The following is a 20152-nucleotide window of genomic DNA, read 5'->3' as shown; positions in this document are numbered from 1 at the left end:
CCAATAACTGCTCGGTCTGCGTCCGACTTTTTTTTCTGCCCTCTTGTTCACAAGGCTACAGCGAGGTTATTTCTCTCTTCACCATTTCACTTCACAGCAGAATCTCATCTCCTCTGCCTCAGTAGAGTTCACATCACCAATTCTTATTGAAGGGGAAATCGCACAGCCACTGCTGAGCAAGGTCGTTATTTGGATAATGACTAATCTGCTCCTGACTTAATTCCATTGCTCTGATCTGACGTCCAGGTTAGAGTCAGAGGATGTGGCTAATGATGTAGCTGCAGCTTTGTCTGGGAATGCAGAACACACACACACACACACAGAAAAGATCATTGCAGGCATTCATTTGTAAGTCCCTCACTTGCTCACATACTTTAAGCACTGATATGTCGGAGTTCCCTTTAGTGTCATGTACTAACACACATTTGGCCACGTTACTCCTCTCTGTCCTGTAAATATTCTCTCTGTACTCTTCATTGTTCACTGTAAATTCACTGCGGTTGTGTTGTTAACGGGGGGCTTGTGTCATGTAAACTTTAGGGATTACGCATAATGTTGGAAGAAGAAAAAAATAGATTAAAAAATAATAAAATGTGCAGACTCCAGTGGTGATGCATGTCTCCTGTGCATATCTTGGAGTTGGATTGACACTTTTGATAGAATGATTTCTATCTGTTGTGTTGGACCCACAGGTGACGGACATCAAAATCATCTGAAACATTTTCCATGTACTGGCCTTGAGCTGTAGCAGCCAAGAGAAATGCATGTATAAAGTAAACTCTTACAATGGAAACAAATCATGGGCATAGAAGTATTTTGGACTAAACAGAACACACACACACACACACACACACACACACACACGTAAGTATGAATGTGAAGTTTTACACAAAAATCCTTCTGCAGTGGAGGAAAGATGGATTCTTTTGTGTGTGACTAAAGTGAAAGTCGAAGTTGAACTGGAAGGTTATTGAGGGTTCTTATTTGTACTTTATTAGCACTTTATAGTGAACAGAATTGATTGAGTCGAATGTTTAAGTCATGTCTTGGTTGCATTTGTAAGTTAATAAAATTGATTGATTGAAATAGGCACATAATCTAATTCCGTATCGAACACGGGCTCCTGAATTGAATCCAAACAAAATTGCATTGGAATACGACAGAACAAATCCTGACATAATAGGACAGGTGATATTAGATCGTGTCATGTTGAAACTTACAGCGACTTACGGTGACTTACAGCCTTAGCATCGGACATCTCTGTGATCAGATGAAGGCTAATGCTGCTCTGTGTGTCGTGAATTAGTGTGGAAGTCGAGCTTTGTGTAACTTTGGTGCTTTGTGTCATATTACGATTAACCAGATGTCTGGATTTACTCGTTAGTCAGCTATCACTAACTTTGGACTGGAGGCTGTCTTGTCTACAGTTTGTCACAAGCAGGCTTCTGTAGTTCATGCCATGCTAAGGAAACAGGACAGGGGTTTATGTGGTGGGTCCCACTAGACTGTCCAGTATCTAATAACAAATGAAGTAAGAGTCCTAAATTAGGTGAAGTTTCTTAAACCCAGCTGCTTCTACTCTTTATGACCCTGGTCAATGTGCTGTACACTCTAACCTAATGCTATTTTTGACCAAGGCTAAAAGAAGAAGCAAACATCCTCACTTTCTAAAAACATCAAAAATGTCAAACTGGTCCTCACAAAGGTAGAAGGACAAGGACACACAGCCCAACATTCATCCATACGCTTGGCTTAATTTTTATCAAATGCAACATTCACAGCATTGACCTGCTCACTCATACGCATTCACTCTCACATGCACCAAAAAACACACAAACACACCCCCCCCAACACACACACACACACACACACACACACACATACATGCATATACACAATTGCCCTCCTCTTCTCACATGGTTTTTCACTTCGTGCTCATTTGATGATGTTAATGCTAGCAGACATGTACAGTGTGCTCTAACAGCGGTGGGAGGGATGGGTGTGTGTGTGTGTGTTTGACCACATGTGTGCAAGTGTGTATGTGCGAATGCGAGTGTGTGTACATTAGTGTGTACTTACTACTCTTAAAAACCAATTAACAACGCACAGCAGCATGGCCCCCCTCCTCCAAATGAAGAGGTGAATTAAACATCACCGAGACCAGATGGAAAAAAAATCAGAGCGAGAAAGAGAGAGGGATGAATAATTGAAGACGGAGGGGATCATAAAAACGGGGAAATAAAACTGAAATAAGAGATGAAATGAAATGTAAGAAAGCAGAAGTCAATTAGAGAGACTGAGAGAGCTGCAGGGAGAAGCTGATAGGAAGAGAGGGGAAGGATTGCTGCGAGTGTGTGTGTGTGTGTTTGGGAACATGAGCACAGTGTTTGTGTGTCTCTCTTGCCTGTTTTCCGGAAATGAGTCAAACTAACGCAACCCAGTTGTTTGAAATCCACAGCAGAGTAATCAGGTTGGTTGCAGTGTAGTGATGATTAGACTGTGCTCTCGCTCCTGAAGCTGAACTTCAGCAGGACACTGTGGTTGTGTTCATTAGTGTGTGTTTGTGTGACAGCGATTTGTGAACACTCTTTACACACAGATCACAAATGGTGGCAGAGTCACACATCAGAAATTGTTTTTGCTGGAAACTCTCAGGTGAAGTCACACAGGACTTTTGAATGCTTATGCATAGGTCATAAATGTTTTGTCTGGTTAGTGAAATTTTAAACAGAGAGGAAACATCTGACTGCTGTATTTGTGCAGTCAGACTAGACTTTTAAAAGTAAGAACAAAGGTGAGGTTGTCACATTTAACCTGTTATGTGAAACCTCCATTTTTTTTCTGCACATGGCCAAAATAAAACGGCTACTGTCTTCAGCCTTTTTGATCACAGTCAGTCTAATCCAGCAAACAATCACAAACAAAACTACTCAAGCTTTTGACAAACAACCAAGACTTTTCTGTTTGCTCACCTGATGCAAAATTCAAGGCAGCTTTGCACATATAGAATGGGGATCTTTAAACCAGTGGATAATATGTCAAGGTTGTGGGAAGAGTCTGGTGAATACCAAAAACACACTTAGAGTAGTGATGCCAAAGACAAAGCGTTGCACAGCTGTGATATAGCATTTTAAACGGTTTTTAAACACTAATTCTGCAGCATAACAACTTATTTTTGTAGTGTTGGCCATCATTTCTGGTGCTAACTGAGGTCACCAGGCTAATCACTTTATTACTGAGGTCAGGGAACATAAGACCGTTCCTTCGATGAGATCACATGTGGCAAGAAACAGAAGCAGGTGGGTTTTAATTAAAATCAATACATAGATTACTTCTAAATAACCATCACATGATTAAATAAAGTTCCTCATATATAGTAAAAATTTCATGTGGTCACATTTTCAGCTAAACGTTAATGTGGTTAAACTGTTTGCTTGTGTGCAGACTGTGTGTGCTGGTGCAGTGTCTGACATTATTGTGGCACTGCCTGTTTTCAAATCTCTGCAGTAACTTTAGTGAGTATGTTCATCAAAAGCAATCAGAAATGATGGCCAACATGACAAAAAATATGGTACCAAAATTGTAATAAACTGGAATAATCCTTTAAAACCCTTACATCAGCAAATTGTACATAATTACCATTCCCACTATAAATAAAAGAGAGAAACAGAGAAGGAACATTAGCAGCAAATGTGACCCATAACATTTTGCAGCCTGGAATCCTAATCCCTAAATTTATTTTGATCTAAATACATAAATAGTGTGTGTTTGTGTCTCCATGCAAAGAAGAAAATAAATTGCCTGTTCGTGTCCTTATATAGGGTCTTGCAGTGATTTTTATAAATATATTTGTGTATTAGTGCATTTGTATGTGTTCAGCTCTGTGGGCTTTTATGTGGTTTGTGCAGTGTGTATACATTAGTTACAGTCCTTGCTTTAGTGTTTGTGTACTTGTGAATGTTGCAGATGTGTGTGTAACATCAGCAGTGTTTCTGTGTTTGAGGTTGTGTGTTTCTGCAGCTACACGTCAGTACTGTAATTGCCCCTGGATGAGCTTGTGTGATTTCCAATAACCGCTCGGTTTGTTCAGCATCTCCTCTGCACTGGCGTCACGCTGCTCCTCTGTTCTGCTGGAAGTGTTTGTGAAGGGAAATAAAAGCAGCGTTTGGTGGCGAGGGGGACACTGGGAAATCACTGAGCTACTGTTTACAGCAAACACTGAGCGAGCCGGGACACACAATGACAACGTTATGATGCCCATGTCTGTCCCTCTGCGCCTGCACCGCTCAGCCCTTCTCCGACTCTCTGTCTGCTCTCGTGTACGTCTCTGTCAGTTTAATGCCGCATGCTTCGGGGGCATAAATATAACAAGAAAAATATTTCCAAAACGTTAAAACAAACAAGGCAGCAGTAAACTTATTGTCCCACAGGAACTATGTACTTGCCCCTTATGGCCAATCAGAAACAAAGAGGTTGCTGTATTCTGACCTTTGTTTGTAAATGACTGGGGGACACATGGCTTTGTAATGTGACAGAAAACTCAAATTGCATTTACTGTGGCAACTCTGCTCCCTCTAGACCCCACCGCAGACATAACTTGGCCCCCAATGTCTCCATATAAGTACATAAACATTCAAATAGCAAGCACCAATTAATAAACAAATCCAGTAATAGAGAACAGTGCACTGAAAACATTTTGCATGCAGTTGTACGTATCAGTTTCTATAAATCTGTCTTATATGAGGACATCCTTTCATGCCAACCATTTCAGCCCTGTGTTAAAAATGCAAGGAGCTGTTCAGACTGTTCAGACACCTGACAGTGAAATACGATGCAGGGGACAGTTCCACAAAAGAGATTTGCTGGCACAGCTTACATACAGATCCTTCATTGTGGCAGTACCACATTTCACAATGATTGCCACTCATAAACTGCAGATAAATTTGCATGTCAGACAGCTCCCTTGCATGCTCATGCATGGGTTTGTTAAATGATCAGAAGGAATCTCATGTTGTAAATTGTAGCTTGCATGTTGCACATTTGTTGAAGTGGGCCCCAGATGTTTAGTTTGATTAATAGATCAATAGGTTTAAAGGCTTGTTAGATGCCAGAACATGTCATCACAATTTATCAAAGCAAAATCATTTTATCTTTTGTGAAGTAAACAGTACAAGAACAGCAGATTACAGATATGATTCAGGTGTTTTTTTGTTTTTTTTTAGTTTTATTTGCTGAATAGGTTGAATGTTTATTTAGACAGATGTTTAAGTACAAAAGTCTAAAGCTACTTCTGACCGTCTGTGAAATGAGACGGAACCTGCATATTTATTCCATTTTGAGCCTTTTTTCCAGTGTTGCAGAACTGTATCAGGATAATCTTAATGTGCTCTCCCATTTCTCTTCAAACATTGAAGTACATTTGGAGGCCTAATCCTGGTCTTTCTGTCTCTGCATCCTCACTGTTTCTTTTACTTCTCATTTCTTTCTTACACACACACACACACACACACACACACACACACACACACACACACACACACACACACACACACACACACTTTCACTCTATTTTCTCTCCCGTGCAAACACCTTTTTTTTTTACTTTCCCATCCACACTTTGCTCTTTTCTGCCTTTTTAGAAATGGCAACCATATACACACAGCACAACAATGACAGATATGTATTCAGGCATGCGTGTAAACACAGACAATACACAAACACACACACAAACAGACATAGTGTGCTCTCCTGCCTGACAGAGGTCTGTTGTAGTTGGAATGGGAGCGAGCTGCAGCCTGGAGGCAGAGCTGGGACATGAATGCACGGGGAGGGTCAGCATGGCCGTTTTAGGGGGCGGGGGTTAGGAGGATGAAGGCTGCAGGGTGTGGAGGATTTTAGTTTAGGGTTACAAACCTCACAAACTGTCCTTTCATTTCTACACAGGAATGGGTTTCTTGCAGGAAATTGTATTTTGCCTCTGGCGGCCATATTGGTGGTCTGCAGCTCAAACACGGGATGCATTCCTCAGTCATTACTGTGACCATGTCTAACAAGTTGACATGCCATTCCACTTTGAAGCCAGTTCAGTCTACTGACTTTTTATTTTTTACATTTTTTGAGTTCCTTCCCTTTGATATCAACTGAAATTCAAACAAGAGCAGTGTGTAAGAGGTTTGATTAGATGTGAATGAGCAGTAATTTAATGTTTAAATTGCAACACTAGAAAAGATGATAAAAACATGGAATATCACTTTAATTCCTGTCAGCTGCACATTGTCAATTTCTTCTTTGTATCTGAGCCAATCAAAAGCTTGTAAAGTCGTTGATTGGGTTCAGTACTGTCTGTGACCACAGAGACAAGTGAGCTAAAGGGATAGTTACAAACATTGGGCAACAACATCCACAACCTGCATCACTGTGGGTGACAGAGGGGCACTGGATCAGGGTCTCTAACCAGCCAGTGTCACTGATGGGTGTCAGCACCCTGGGAAAGCAGCAGTTTATCACATTGACTCAGTAGGTTGGCACCTCTCTGCTGCTGTTCCTTGACCACTTCTAATGTTAAGATTGTCCCACGAGAAAAATGAAGCAGCGTATTAACTGATGTGGAAGTAATCAGACATTGTTATATAGTCCCAAAATCTAAGGGTAGGGGGATGATTGGTCGGCGACTGAGTCATGTTGTTAGTTAACACTGTTTTGACCATGACTGTTTCCTAACCTTACTGTAATTTAACCTAAACCATCATCTATCTATAGTAGTAGGTTTTCAAACAAATCCTATTGGGCTATTGGATTCAACCTACACTCTGTTCCCAGAGAATCTGTTTTTCCTATTGAATCTTGATGCCTCGTCTTATGTACACTGGGATATGTAGAACTTATTCTTATACAGTAATGTGTATATTTCATGCTTAAAAGTTTAATCTGTTCCATCCATTTTCTGCAGCAGTAAAGCAACGTTTTTCCGGCTCCACCTGGGGAGTCCTGAGGCGTTCCTCCTTAAAAGTTACACTTATAAAAGCCAGTTAGATGGTACTTGTATAGATGTTTAACAAAGCTCAGTCTGATGGAAAAAAATAGGACAAAAGATATTACAGATAATATGTTTGGACACTGGGGATGTAATTGTGAAGCTCTCTATTGTACCACTGGGTTGTTATGCAATGAGAGGGAGAAAGATGAAGAGAAGATATACCTAACATTATCCCTCAGGGCAATAATGGAGGGAGGTAAAGAGTAGGGAAGGAAGGAGGAAGAGGGACGGATGACTGCTGAGGAAAAGATGGATACAGGAGGAGGAGAGAGGGAGGTTGGAAAGAGTGAAAGAATTAAAGATATAGAAAGTAATGTAAGAAAGGAGAGATTCTGGAGAAAGTAGAGAGGATAGGATGAAAAACAATAGACAATAGACAAAAAGAGGAAAGAAAAATAAGAGAATATATGAGTGAAGAGATAAAAAGAAAGAAGGGAAAAGAGAAAGCCAGGACACACAAGTGAAAGAAAGTTGGAGAAAAGGCCAAGAAAGAGGTAAGGAAAGGCTGGTGGGGGGGTATGTCTGGAAAGATGGATCAAGGAAGGAAAGAGAACAGGATGAAGGAAAGAAACAAGAGGAAGAAAGAGGGAGCACTTGGAAATGGAGATAGACCAGGAACTCAGAAGAAGAGGTGGGTCAGGGGAGGTGTGTTTGTGTGTACATGTGTGTGTGCGCGTGAGGACGAGGAGGGTGGGTTTCCCGTAGGGTTAATTACATTTCTGTTCTCCGTCAGTGCGACTCTTTCCTCCATGATGTGAGTCCCTCCTGCAGGCTGACAGGCACCACACACACTCACAGCATCCACAGAAATGTATACCCGCATTCTCACAAACACACACGCACGCATGCATGCTCACACACATGAGCAGAAATATTCACAGTCTCCTCCTTTTTGTGTATGTGTCACACCTCCCAACATCACACACACATAACCAACAACACAGCACAGTCTGTCCCAGGAGAAGAAGCGTTGTTCACTAGAGTTCTACATGAAGAAGAAGGCCCTCACTCGTAATAGCTGTTAATTTTGCATAAATCATGCAAAACATGACCGACATGCAAATCACTCTTGTCAGCAGGATATCACATCCCAGCAGCTCCTTCTTCTTCTTCTCTGTAGGAAACTGCAGCAGCTTCCATTCTCACTGCTTTCTCTCTTCTCCATATTTGTCTTTGCCTTCAGCAGGTAAAAGACAGACACACCGTGATTGCTGTTTTTATCCAGTTCTTATTCACCTAAGAGACTGAATTCTGTATTGTAGCAAGGCCTTGGCTTGTCTTTAGTTTTATGCTTATTGTTATTGAAAAGGCCTTTCATTCGAGAGTGTGAACTTGTGTTGAACTCTTAATTTATACATGTGTGAAGAGTGTGATGATGAGAGTTTTTCTTTTTTTTTGTGCCATTCACCAAAATTGTCTCATTAACACATTGTTTTGTGGTCTCTTCAAGCTTTTCAATGCAGCGTTTGTGTCTTTTCCAGTAGATTAATCTCTGTTTGTCTGATAAAAGAACACTGTCTATTGAGTGATCTGTGTTTTAACCAACATGGCTGACTAAATGTAACTTCTCTCCCTTTTTTTTAATAATAACTTAAGAATTCTTATTTTCTCTGAGCAGTATTTAGGGGCATTATGGTTATATTTGTCACTCTGCAGTAGAGAGAGACAGTAAAAATAAGGCATGGCCATGTGAGAGAGGTCCCCATCTGGAATCAAACTGGCTGGATCTGAGCAAAATGGAGTTTGGTGAGCTGACACCAATAGTGGAGTGAGTGAGTAAAACCTTTTCAAACCTGGATTTTAAAATGAGTCACTGTTGAACGAATGAAACAACATGGGAAGTAACATATGAAAACAAACAAGAGTTTGGACCTGACCCTGAGAGGAAAGATATTTCCATTACCTAGAAGCTGCTCCAGCAAAGCTTGGTCCACACAAAACCTGTCTGCAAATGTTTAAACCAGCTGAAGAAATGATATTTCAGCAACATGTCACTGTTTGGCTAGAATCAACAACAAAAGCACAACAAAGCAACAGCTTCTTGAACAATAGTGAAGTGTTTTAAGGCAGATTTTCCCTTTAATGTCACAATGAAGTCAAAGCTATCAGCCCACAGTGACTGCAGTTGTCTTCTTGGTTCAGTATTCAGGAGGAAAGTTGATAAAACATCAAAGAGCCTATTCTGAAGTGTGATGATTCCTGTCTTCACTGGAGGAGTCTTGCACACAAATAACGCGACAGGTCGTGTAATCCTCTTGACAAATCAGCGAATCTCCCGCTTGTTTGCACCTTTGTGGTTAAATCCCACTGAGACGTGTCCCTCCGAGCCACAGCCTGCTTTATTAACCAGTTTTGCCTTAATTAGCTAATAGGATTGTTTTAACCATAATCCAAGAACAGAATAGCCCACGGGAAGACAAACACTAACTGTGCAGAAGTGTGTGTGCGTGCGTGTGTGTGTGTGTGTGTGTGTGTGTGTGTGCGTGTGTGTGTCCGTGTGCATGCATGTATTCTCAGCTGTGTGACTCAATTTGCAATTGCATGTGTGTGAATGGCTCAATAAGGTATGTATGTCATGTATGAGTGCATAAATACAATGTGTGCAGGAGCTTTTATTTGTGTAAGTGTGTGTGTGTGTGTGTGTGTGTGTGTGTGTGTGTGTGTGTGTGTGTGTGTGTGTGTGTGTGTGTGTGTGTGTGTGTGTGTGTGTGCGTGTGTGTGTGCGTGCGTGCGTGCGTGCGTGCGTGCGTGCGTGCGTGCGTGCGTGTGTGTGTGTATGCACCATCTAAGGCACCACAGTCTCCTTCTCTGCTTTAATTAACAGGCCTTCTTGCAAGAGTTTCTCCGAACTATGAAACAGTTTTACCTGATGATGCAAACGACTGAAAACAGTGCCGAGTTAGTGCCTCGCCTCCTCACCTGACACTCTCTATGCGAGAGCGTTAATACATGCCTGTGCTACACTTGTAGTTTTTATATCCGTGTATTTTAGTGGCACTGCAATAGCCAAAAGGCTTATTTTGCTGGAGGAAATGTGTGTGTGTAAGCAAATTCCTTTGTACTGTGCGATGAAAAAGACCAGGCTGTATCACAGCTTGGCTTGCTGCACAGGCACACAGCAACACACACAGACATTTTCACACACACATACCCACACATAAACACAACATAGGCCTCACTAAAGTCCAGGGAAAAGGGGGTAAAAAAAGGCCAAACAGCAGCAAAGAAATATGAGTATTTGAGTCACTAAGCTCTGGCCCCAGTTACAAAGAGAAATGATTTAGTTGATTTTATGAAACACAATCTGTGAATTTTGCTGTGTCCTTCCATTCATTCAGTGCATATGTGCATAAATGCAAGCAATTCAGTTCAAAATGTTACAGTCCCATAAGGAAAGATTTCACCTACAGGCAGGATTTATATTAAAAACACAATAAAAACACCATATACACAATGAATACACATAACAAATCACCCCAACAGCCACCATATGGACACGAGGAGTCGATAAGACCGGACGGGGACTGTGTAGCTCGATACAGTGCAATAAAAAATGGCGGCTCATGGCCAGGTCACAATAACAAGGAATTTAACATTGATTTTCCTCTCTGTCCCTCTCTTGCAGTGTGGGGTGTTCGCTTCTCCCAGGAGCCTGCGGACCAGTCGGTGGTATTGGGAGAACGGGTGGTGCTGTCCTGCGTGGTCTTCAACTACAGCGGCATCGTCCAGTGGACCAAGGACGGCCTGGCCCTGGGGATCGGAGAGGGTCTCCGAGGTGAGGGAGGGGAGAGAAACCCTGTGGTTGGGGGAGAAAAAATCTCGCAGGCTCACTGAGCTGCAGAGATCAAAGTGAAGTGAAGAAGGAGAATAACTCTGCTACGGTTTCGCTTCAGTTTTGACTGTAAGAACCCTGACAAAAGCTATTATGGCTGAAAAGTGTAGGGGTTTTTTAACATTAAGGGATGGAACACTGTACCAAGAGGGAGAGAGTTAAGAGCCAAGAGGCGTGTGAGTGACAGTCCGGGCAAAAATGAGTCCTGTATATCATGCTGAATTAGAGAAAATCCCTCACACTGCTGACAAAAGCAGACGCACATTCGCATTTACATTTTAAGCCGACACGCACATCCAGAATGACTTACTGCGAATACAACAGAAGAATACGCTTCATTTCAGAGTTTTTGGAAGCATCACATGCATCCAAAAGTGAGGCGAGTCAAAGGGTCAAAGCCACAACACAAGGAGTAAAGCCTTTTTTCCTCCATTCAGGAAATGATCAGAGGAAACTTAGAAGTGCAGAATAAAAGCATAAAATGCAGGGAGAGGAAGAAAAGCACAAATGTCCTTCTTGACCTTACCCCCATTTTGCTAAATATAGTCAAACAAGCCTTTGACCACAGTGGCTTAGTGAATGTTGTTATTGACATTTCTGGCTGCAGCTCTTACTCTTTGCCCATGAGAAGAACTCTTGGCAAGGAATGAAAATGATCCTTCAGATTTTCATCTGTTTAGGAATGAAAAAGCCTCTCTACCCTAGAAAGAGAGACTCCATGAAGGAATAATTCAATTCTGTATGAAATATTAAAACCTAACTGCACTTTTGTAGACAAAAAATCCTAATTTCACCATCAAAACGACACTAACCTGCACTTGACTAATAATGTGTGAGATCTCTTTTGTTTTTTAGTGTGTATGTTTTGAAACATTTATCCATCAATATCGTTGATGCAGTTTCATGTGTGTTTGCTCTGCATTTAGCCGCACCCGTCCGTCACTGTGACTGTGAGCAAGATTGTGACATCTTGTTTCTTTGGTTTCTGTTGCTGAAGGAAAACATACACACCACTGAGGCTGTGAATGTTTCCCCTTAAAACCAAGCTTTCATTACCTGCTCGAGCAGAGGGTTAAATTACTTTATGTATGAAAATGTAGCAGGTGCTCACTTTACTGCTAAATGCACATTAACACTTTCAGCTCTGAGCTGCACATTCACCGTACATCAATACACAGAGAACAACTCACACTCTATAACACCACATACACACACCTTCGGTTAACCCCCAAACACACACACACAAAACAAAGACATGCAGTCACATGTGTGATTCACGTTTGAGTCTTGTGCTCATCTCATTTAATTCACAAGTTGGGAAAAGGTCATCACCCCCTCCCCCCCTTTTTATTTCCAGCTCCTCCATCTTTTCAAACTGCAGCTCCATCATCACTTGCTTTATGCATTTCCCCTTCACTGCTTTTTGTTCCTCCTTCTCTCCTTTCTCTTCATCTCCTCCTGTCCTCCTTTCTGTCAGTGATGCTCTTTGTCCTTTGTCTCTTTGTCCCAGACACACCTGTGTTTGATAAACATGTTGTCGCCTTTGTCTCCCTGCTTTCCAGCCATCACCTTCTGTCCATTTTTTATTCTTGTCTGTGCTGCTGCCGCCTTTATCCTTTACATACTGTCTCTCAAGCCTTTCCTTGTTTGTGTACCATGCCTGAAGTTGTTAATATTTGCACCAACAAATAATATTCATTTGTTCTGATCTAACGAGGTATTTGTGGTGCGTGAAATATGATGTATGAGAGGTTGTTGTTATGTGCCCTCTATGGTTTCATACAGCTGTTGATGACAGTGTAGGCGTGCAGTAAATTTATACCTGCAGTTTGCACGCCTACACACACACAGAAGAGATCTGCGTTCATTCACCGACACAAACACTTTCTCGACATTACATCACATAGTTATTCATGTGAACATGAAATACACAAAACTTAAAGTAAACCTTTTTTAAAAAATGATCAATATACAGTAGCATGTACGTTTGTACATACATACATATATTGATCAATGCAAAAATGTGAAGTATACATAATTATCTGCTCACTACCTGCAGGCATCAGTGGTGGCAGTTTATTGTTCCTCCTCAACCTACTCATCCTCCTCCTCCTCCTTCTCCTTCTCCCTGGGGTGCTTTCACCTCTGTGGTTGCCATACTGCGAGGTGCTGGAGTGGATGATGTAATCTCCACTAATACTTTTCCTTCCTCCTCTCCGCACCCCAGCTGCCTGCCTGCCTTTGCCATCTGAATCCATGATGTCATGTTAGGATTGGGAACAGAGGATCAATGAGTGCCCCCTAGTGGGACGTCATGCTCAATTATGTCTTTGTCTGAGAGACGAGGGTTCAAACGGAGAGAGGAAGGGGGTGTTGGGATTGACACGGTGCTGCACTTTGTGAATCATGCAGGAGTTGAAGTGGCATCATTGTATTTGTGGTGATGTTCAATCAGTGTTTGTGCAGAAATCCTTCAGCTGTTTCCTGCATTCATTACCTCCATTTGTGTTGTTTATGTAAAGGCTATTCTGTTTAGAGGCTGTTTAGAGTTGAGGCAAAATGATCTAATGATGCTAAATTCTATCGGTGCCATGTTTGAAAGCGTTGACATTTTAAACTACACGCAGCATTTGCTTGTGTCTGTCATCGATAGCTGTTATACAATTGAGATTCAGCTTTCATCTGTTTCAAGAGGTTTTACATTTGCTTTAAGTTGTAAACAGGTGTCAGTTTTCAGCTGCAGAGAAATACAGTCAGTGACACTGAATAAAAGGAGATGACGAATAGACATATAATCGTTTCTCAAGGATTTCTGTTTCTTCTGCTACATATTTTTTGTGCTCCCACTATTGAAAAAAACATGTTCACCAAAATTTCAGAAAAACATATATTCTCTCACTGCTCTCGCTTCTGTTTTATGGTATCTATCTACTGAAATATGTTTGCTTTTATTTCCTGAAGTTTTCAGATATATATCTGAGCTTTCTGCTCTAACCTCGATAAAATAAAGGTGAATGGAATTTTGTTGGTGCTTCTTACAGCATTGAAAAATATTATCTATGTAAAAGGTTCAAAAGCAATGTCTTCCAGAAAATGTGCTGCTGGATCCGCAGATGACACTGCGAACAGTTTTCATCTTCGCATTTTGATGAATTATTAATTTAGGTGAACTACCTCTTTAAACTATGTTTCTTAATGGTCCGTTTTCTACATGTTTCGAGCCTAAAGATTTTCGACAGCTACAACAATCAGTGGAGCCATCTTGTGAAAAATGTAAAGACATTGTTCATAAAATGAAATTTAAAACAAATGTCAGCTCAAAAATGTAAACCTAATGAATTTACATTTTCATGTTGTTGGCTTGGAAGTTAAAGGAAACAAAAGAATGAACGAATTCCAAAACCCAGTATGAAAGATTTTTAATGTTACTGCCTCAAACTCCTCACTCAGTGTTTCTGAAATAAAGAGGATATTCTCCTCCTGAAGGCAGCACTATTATGATGAGTCATGACTATAATAGCAGCCCATAATGTACCTCTTCCTTCATGCCAAATATCAGTGTAAAACAGTGGGTCATGTTTTCCAGGTGGTACGCTATTTTTAAGTTACAGTCCAGAGGTTCATTCTCAGGAAGGCTTTTCCGACCTGCAGATAAACCACAGTATGATGCATGACTTACACTGGAATGAAAATAGAAATGGTAACAAGTGTATGAATCACAAATGATGCTTCTTCTGGCTGTCTCTTCATCTTTTTAACTGCAAACCTACTGTGTGTCTCCTGCAGCCTGGCCCAGGTACCGTGTGCTGCGAGCTCTGGACATCGGCCAGTACAACTTGGAGATCTCCAATGCTGAGTTGTCCGATGACTCCCTGTACGAGTGTCAGGCCACAGAAGCCGCCCTGCGCTCCAGGAGGGCCAAACTCAATGTGCTCAGTAAGTGAACAGATACAGTGACTTGATTTTAGCAGCAGACGTGTAGCTTTTCATTGTAAGGTGAGCTGAGGTGAGGGTCTTATTGAAGGTTAACACGTGTGTCCTCGTGAAGAGACGATTTCTGAGTTAAGAGCATAAGTTGAAAATCAAAAGCACCTTTACAGTTTTGAGGTGAACATTGAGTTTAGATGCACAGGTGCCCAGACCTGGCTCTGTGTTATTGACTACCTACGTTTGTGCAGTAAATCTTCATGATTCCTTTGTTTCCATCAGTGAAATCATCATCCTTCTTGGCAAGCCAGCTTCCATAATCCATGGGTTTTCTTTATTCCTATTCTGCCAATATTGCAACAAATTAAAGGGCCAAATTAAAAGAAACACAAGAATTCTAGATGAGATATACCTCTGCATTGGTCCATGTGTGTAAATCTTAGTTTAGGAGGTTGGAAAAGCAGGTCTGTGGCCAAAGACTGTATGAGTAACAGCACTGAGCTCATAGATTTGAGTGAAGCAGATGTGGACAAACTTAGTAAAAACCCTGTAAACAACAGATTTACAACATGGTGCGTAAGTGAGACACTTGTTTTGTATTAAATGAAAATGCGTTTTTGAAAAAATGCAATGCATTTTCAGATTTTTCACAGGATTTTAGATACAATTTTCTCAAACTGATTTACTGAACAAATGCTCTGATTTTACACATGTATATGTTTATCTGTTTACATCAGTCAATGCTTACGTAATTAAGTTAAGCATGGATTTCTGTGCGTCTCCTCTAGTCCCACCAGAGGACCCAGTGGTCGATGGATCCCCAGAGCTGCTGCTGATGGCAGGGACTCCATACAACCTGACCTGTATCACCCGCGGTGCCAAGCCTGCAGCACACATCCAGTGGACCAAGGATGGAGTTGCCGTGGAGGGGGCCTACCAGTCCACGGTGACTCACACACACCCATGCACACGTGCAGATAATAGCAAACACACGTGCACGGGGGAAGAGTCATGCAGCACAAAACACACATAAAACCATGATGAGTTTATTACGTTGAGATGTGCTGAGTCTCATATGGCTTAAGGTACCCTCAAAAGAGTTTGTAGTAGAAGTTCTAGTACCGACAATCTGCTCCTTAATAAAATACACTCCCAGCCTGTTTGTTTGTTTATATGCTTTTTGCTGTGGGCTCTGTGAAGGAGAATTACAGTATGTACACCTCAGGTAGCCCCCATGGAGTCCTGTGCTAGAGAAATACAGCGTGTAGTGTACAGCACACAGCATGGTAGACAAAGTCAAAGTGAAGACTTTCTCTTTAAAATTTTTGTACTGTGATCACATCTGGGAAGAAGGGGGATCTTCTTTATTATGTCATGATTTTAAATGCTTCCTAATGGTAGAATTCAACCCATGCAGCAGTATTTTGTGCCTTGAAGACACTCCCAACTGGACAAAAGCCCAAACATCAAACATACTTAAGTTTTGCTTTACAGACGCAACATCTGCACAGATAAAAGAAACAACACTTAAACATTTGCATGTCCCTCAATGTGAACCTTCTTGTAGGGTTGATTTTTTTTTTTTTTTTTTTTTTTTTTTTTCCCCAAACCCTCTTTTATTTTATTCAGACGTAACCTAAAATATGATCTTGTCCTTTCTGATCTTTCCAGACCTCAGCTGGTCATTTGGAGCCCATTTATCACGCTGTGCTCACTGCTCTGAGAGAGTTTGTGCTGGAGTCTGCTGGTTCAGATATTCAACTCAGTAACTGGCTCAGTATTTATAAGTGTTCAGCGACGTCTATGCTAATTACAATGAGGAAGAATGTTAGCAATTACACCTTTGGTGTTTCTACACTGAAGAGGATATAAAAGTTAAATAACAGTCAATGAGATTTGGAATGATACGTGATAATACCTCTAGGATTATCTGCACTTGTCTGCATGCTGCCTTCTTACATCAGGTCATGTGAATAGATGTTGATGTTGATTCCTGTTAGATCTTCATACATCAATCTTGATCTGAGCCAGCTGATCTAATGTGCAGGCTTTATTTCTTATCCATATTGTTTTTCAGTAGCCTTGAGTCAACCTGTAATCAAAGTCCTAATGCTGTATGGTCATGACACAACTTGAAACTCAAAGATCCAGTAATTTAATTAAGTCTCTCGTTCTCTCTCACACATGTAGGCAGGAGCTGTACTAGGTGACACCGGCATATTATCACAGTGATATATTTTGCACTGTTTTTCTCCCACATTCACTTTCCACACACTCCCGAATACTCTCCTACACACATGAAATTATGCCTGCAAGCGCACACAAACACAGGCACACACACACACACACACACTCACATATGCACACTCATGCTTTCATATGCACATAGAAGCAGCAGTAAACACTGACTCACACTCAAACACATGTTTTTACATCTCTCAGCCAGTTTCATGCCCCCCACACATGGTCATACATACAGAATTACATGCCGCTCTTATGTCACCATGTTACTGACCATGCATTTGCACTACAGTGAAGTGCATGCACTCTTGGCAGATTTGGTAGCTGCATTGTAAAATACCACACCTGTTCAAACGGGGTTTCATGTTCTTTTTAGTTCTTAATGTTTTATGACTGGAACAAAGGATTATTTTCATTTTTGAGTGATCTGCTAATGACTTTCTGACATCAGGATGGATATTTTCCTAATAAAAACATCCTTAAGCTGAGGGGCAGTCATCTCCAGAGGGTCGACCGATATCTTTTTTTCATTCATTTGGGCTTCCTTTCCACCATACTCCTCTTCATCATTTTTAACCTTTCACCTCGCACTCTCTTCCTACCCTTGTACACATCCCATCCTCTACTCACCTCCCTCCCTTCTTTGTTGAACAGGAGGTGCTGCCAGACAGGAAACGTGTGACGACCAAGAGCTACCTGCCCATCACACCAGTCGACACTGACAGCGGCTCCAACTTCACCTGCGTGGCGAGCAACCCAGCAGTGCCCATGGGCAAACGAGCCACCATCACCCTTAACGTCCACCGTATGTTGTTTTTTTCTTTCTCTTGCTTTTGATTTATGTGCTTGTGTTGTTTTGGTAAAAAAAAATGTAATATAGTCAGTACCTAAAGCCATTCAGCAACATCTGGAAACCAGAAACATTTTATATCTCTGAAGAAATAAAAAATAAAAAAGGATTACCCAAAGGAACCTGTAGTTGACCTTATTCACCCTAGAGTAATTATTATAAATGAAGAAGTACTGCAGAAGCAGCACTGTGTTGTAAAGTTTTATTGTGAAATATAGAGCTTGTGTAATTTATTTTATAAATCATTCCTTATACAACATATCTGTTCCTCTGTAGACCGTCCTACAGTGACCCTGTCCATCGAGCCTCGCTCTGTAATGGAGGGTGAGCGGGTCACCTTCACCTGCCAGGCCACTGCCAACCCTCCCATCATGGGCTACAGGTCTGGATGAAACGTCACTGCAGTTTAACATTTTACACTAAACCTGCTGTAAAAATGTTATTGACTTTAATACCTAAACATTCAGCACCATGCAGCAACATTTTAACAGTATTATCGTAGCTTTGTATCCTGTTCAACATGTTCAAGACTTTTCAATGCAGGTTCTGCAGTGCAACATTAGGAGCCAGATCAGATGTTTAATGCCAATAGGCTTTCTATCATCTGTCCCAGTCTGCTCGTATCCACCCTCTGGAGGTGATCCTGAATTGTAATTTCTGCTTAGAGAAGAGAATTGGTGAAAGTATTGAACATTTGTGCAATTAAATGCCGACTTCTCTAAAGCAACTGTATTGAGGCAATGAAATTGCTAAATGTTGGACTTTCTAGCACAGTGGTTTTAATCTGAGGTTTGAGACTCCCCCAGAGGGTCCCGGTGTGGAGCACTGCCAGGTACTTAGGCATTAAGCCTATTGAGTGCATTATAAAATGTCATCTAATGGCAGATGTGCAATATGGTTATATGATTTTGAGCTAGGTATCTGGCAAGGTACAGAATGGATAACAGCAACGAAGCGAAATTTATTTCTTTAACTTGCAATCATTCCCTCAGATAATGACATCAGGGCTCGATGAATCTTAATTTAAGTGCTTTAATTGATAATAAAAAAACACAAATCCAATAATGGAAGGCCAAACATTTGGATCAGCACCAAACAATTCTAAAAGCCCATTATGCTTTTGATATCTCCTGCCGACAAGCTGACATTTACGATGCCTGTGCATGGTGTCGTGCATTTATCTGTCAGGTGGGCGAAAGGTGGGGTACTGCTGGAGGGGGCCAGGGAGAGTGTGTTTGTCACCACCGCAGATCACTCCTTCTTCACCGAGCCCGTGTCCTGTCAGGTGTTCAATGCCGTGGGAAGCACCAACGTCAGCATCCTGGTGGACGTGCACTGTGAGTAGAGTGCTGTGTGGGATCCTGGTGATATGATCGACTTCTCATTGTTACTATATTTGGATTTTTTAAAGAACCAACTGCATTTATTAGTTACCAGAGAGAACAAATGATTTCATAGTCTATGCTTTATAGTGTTTGTTTGCTGTGTGAACAGAGTAAATACAAAGGTGAAAAAAACAGTAGTTAATAGTGCATAAAATTATAGAAATAGTTACTATTTCTCATGCAGAATCATTAAAGAAAAACTGCATTACAGTGTATTAAATTGAAGAATATGTCCTGTTTTAAGCCATTTTATTCTCCCACCAGACACATTTTCCCAAGGACAGATTGAATAAAAGAAAATTCCAGGGCAGAATATTTTGTTTATGACTGTTTGTGTGTCCTATGGGACAACAGAACTCCACTTTTCTCTCTTTCTCAATTTTGAGATCACCATGTTTTTTTTTTTTCTTTCATCAGTCGGCCCTATATTGGTAGTGGAGCCCAGACCAGTTACAGTGGACGTCGACTCTGATGTCACTCTGAATTGCAAGTGGTCTGGAAACCCTCCTCTCACCCTCACCTGGACCAAGAAGGGCTCCAGCATGGTGAGAACAAACTATCCAGCCCTCCCCTATTATAGGTTTAAATTTATACCAGAAGAGAAATAAAGTCAAAACTGCAAACACTGAGGTAAATTCCACCCATGTGCCAGCATCCTGTATATTACTGAGACCCAGACTTCATAAATGTTTGCTCAGTTGCAAAGCAGACAGTTAGTAGTGAGACTCCATTTTCATATCTTAAATATTTAATTCATGCCTGAGTTAAGAAAAGTTCCTGAAAAAAACCTAATAGAGCAAATCACCATGTTTTATTAATTAAAAATAGATCTCCCTCCCTCCCTCTTTTTAATATTGCTCTGCTCTACCCTGCTCTTTATG

General features: G+C 41.1%; 1 protein-coding gene across 2 annotated transcripts in view; it reads left to right on the top strand.

Annotated features, from left to right (window-relative positions):
• The window catches only part of kirrel1b (kirre like nephrin family adhesion molecule 1b), a 58163-nt gene that overhangs the window by 26547 nt on the left and 11464 nt on the right, over window positions 1-20152 (top strand). For both annotated transcript variants that reach the window (XM_026313959.1, XM_026313958.1), the window contains exons 2-8: window positions 10662-10811; window positions 14655-14804; window positions 15584-15741; window positions 17691-17841; window positions 18163-18268; window positions 19075-19223; window positions 19689-19816. In XM_026313959.1, coding sequence (XP_026169744.1) covers window positions 10662-10811; window positions 14655-14804; window positions 15584-15741; window positions 17691-17841; window positions 18163-18268; window positions 19075-19223; window positions 19689-19816 — 992 coding nt within the window. The remainder of the gene's footprint in view (window positions 1-10661; window positions 10812-14654; window positions 14805-15583; window positions 15742-17690; window positions 17842-18162; window positions 18269-19074; window positions 19224-19688; window positions 19817-20152) is intronic.

Source organism: Mastacembelus armatus, chromosome 17 (genome assembly GCF_900324485.2).
Source record: "Mastacembelus armatus chromosome 17, fMasArm1.2, whole genome shotgun sequence".
Lineage (NCBI taxonomy): Eukaryota > Metazoa > Chordata > Actinopteri > Synbranchiformes > Mastacembelidae > Mastacembelus > Mastacembelus armatus.
This window is presented reverse-complemented; position numbering and strand designations above follow the sequence as displayed.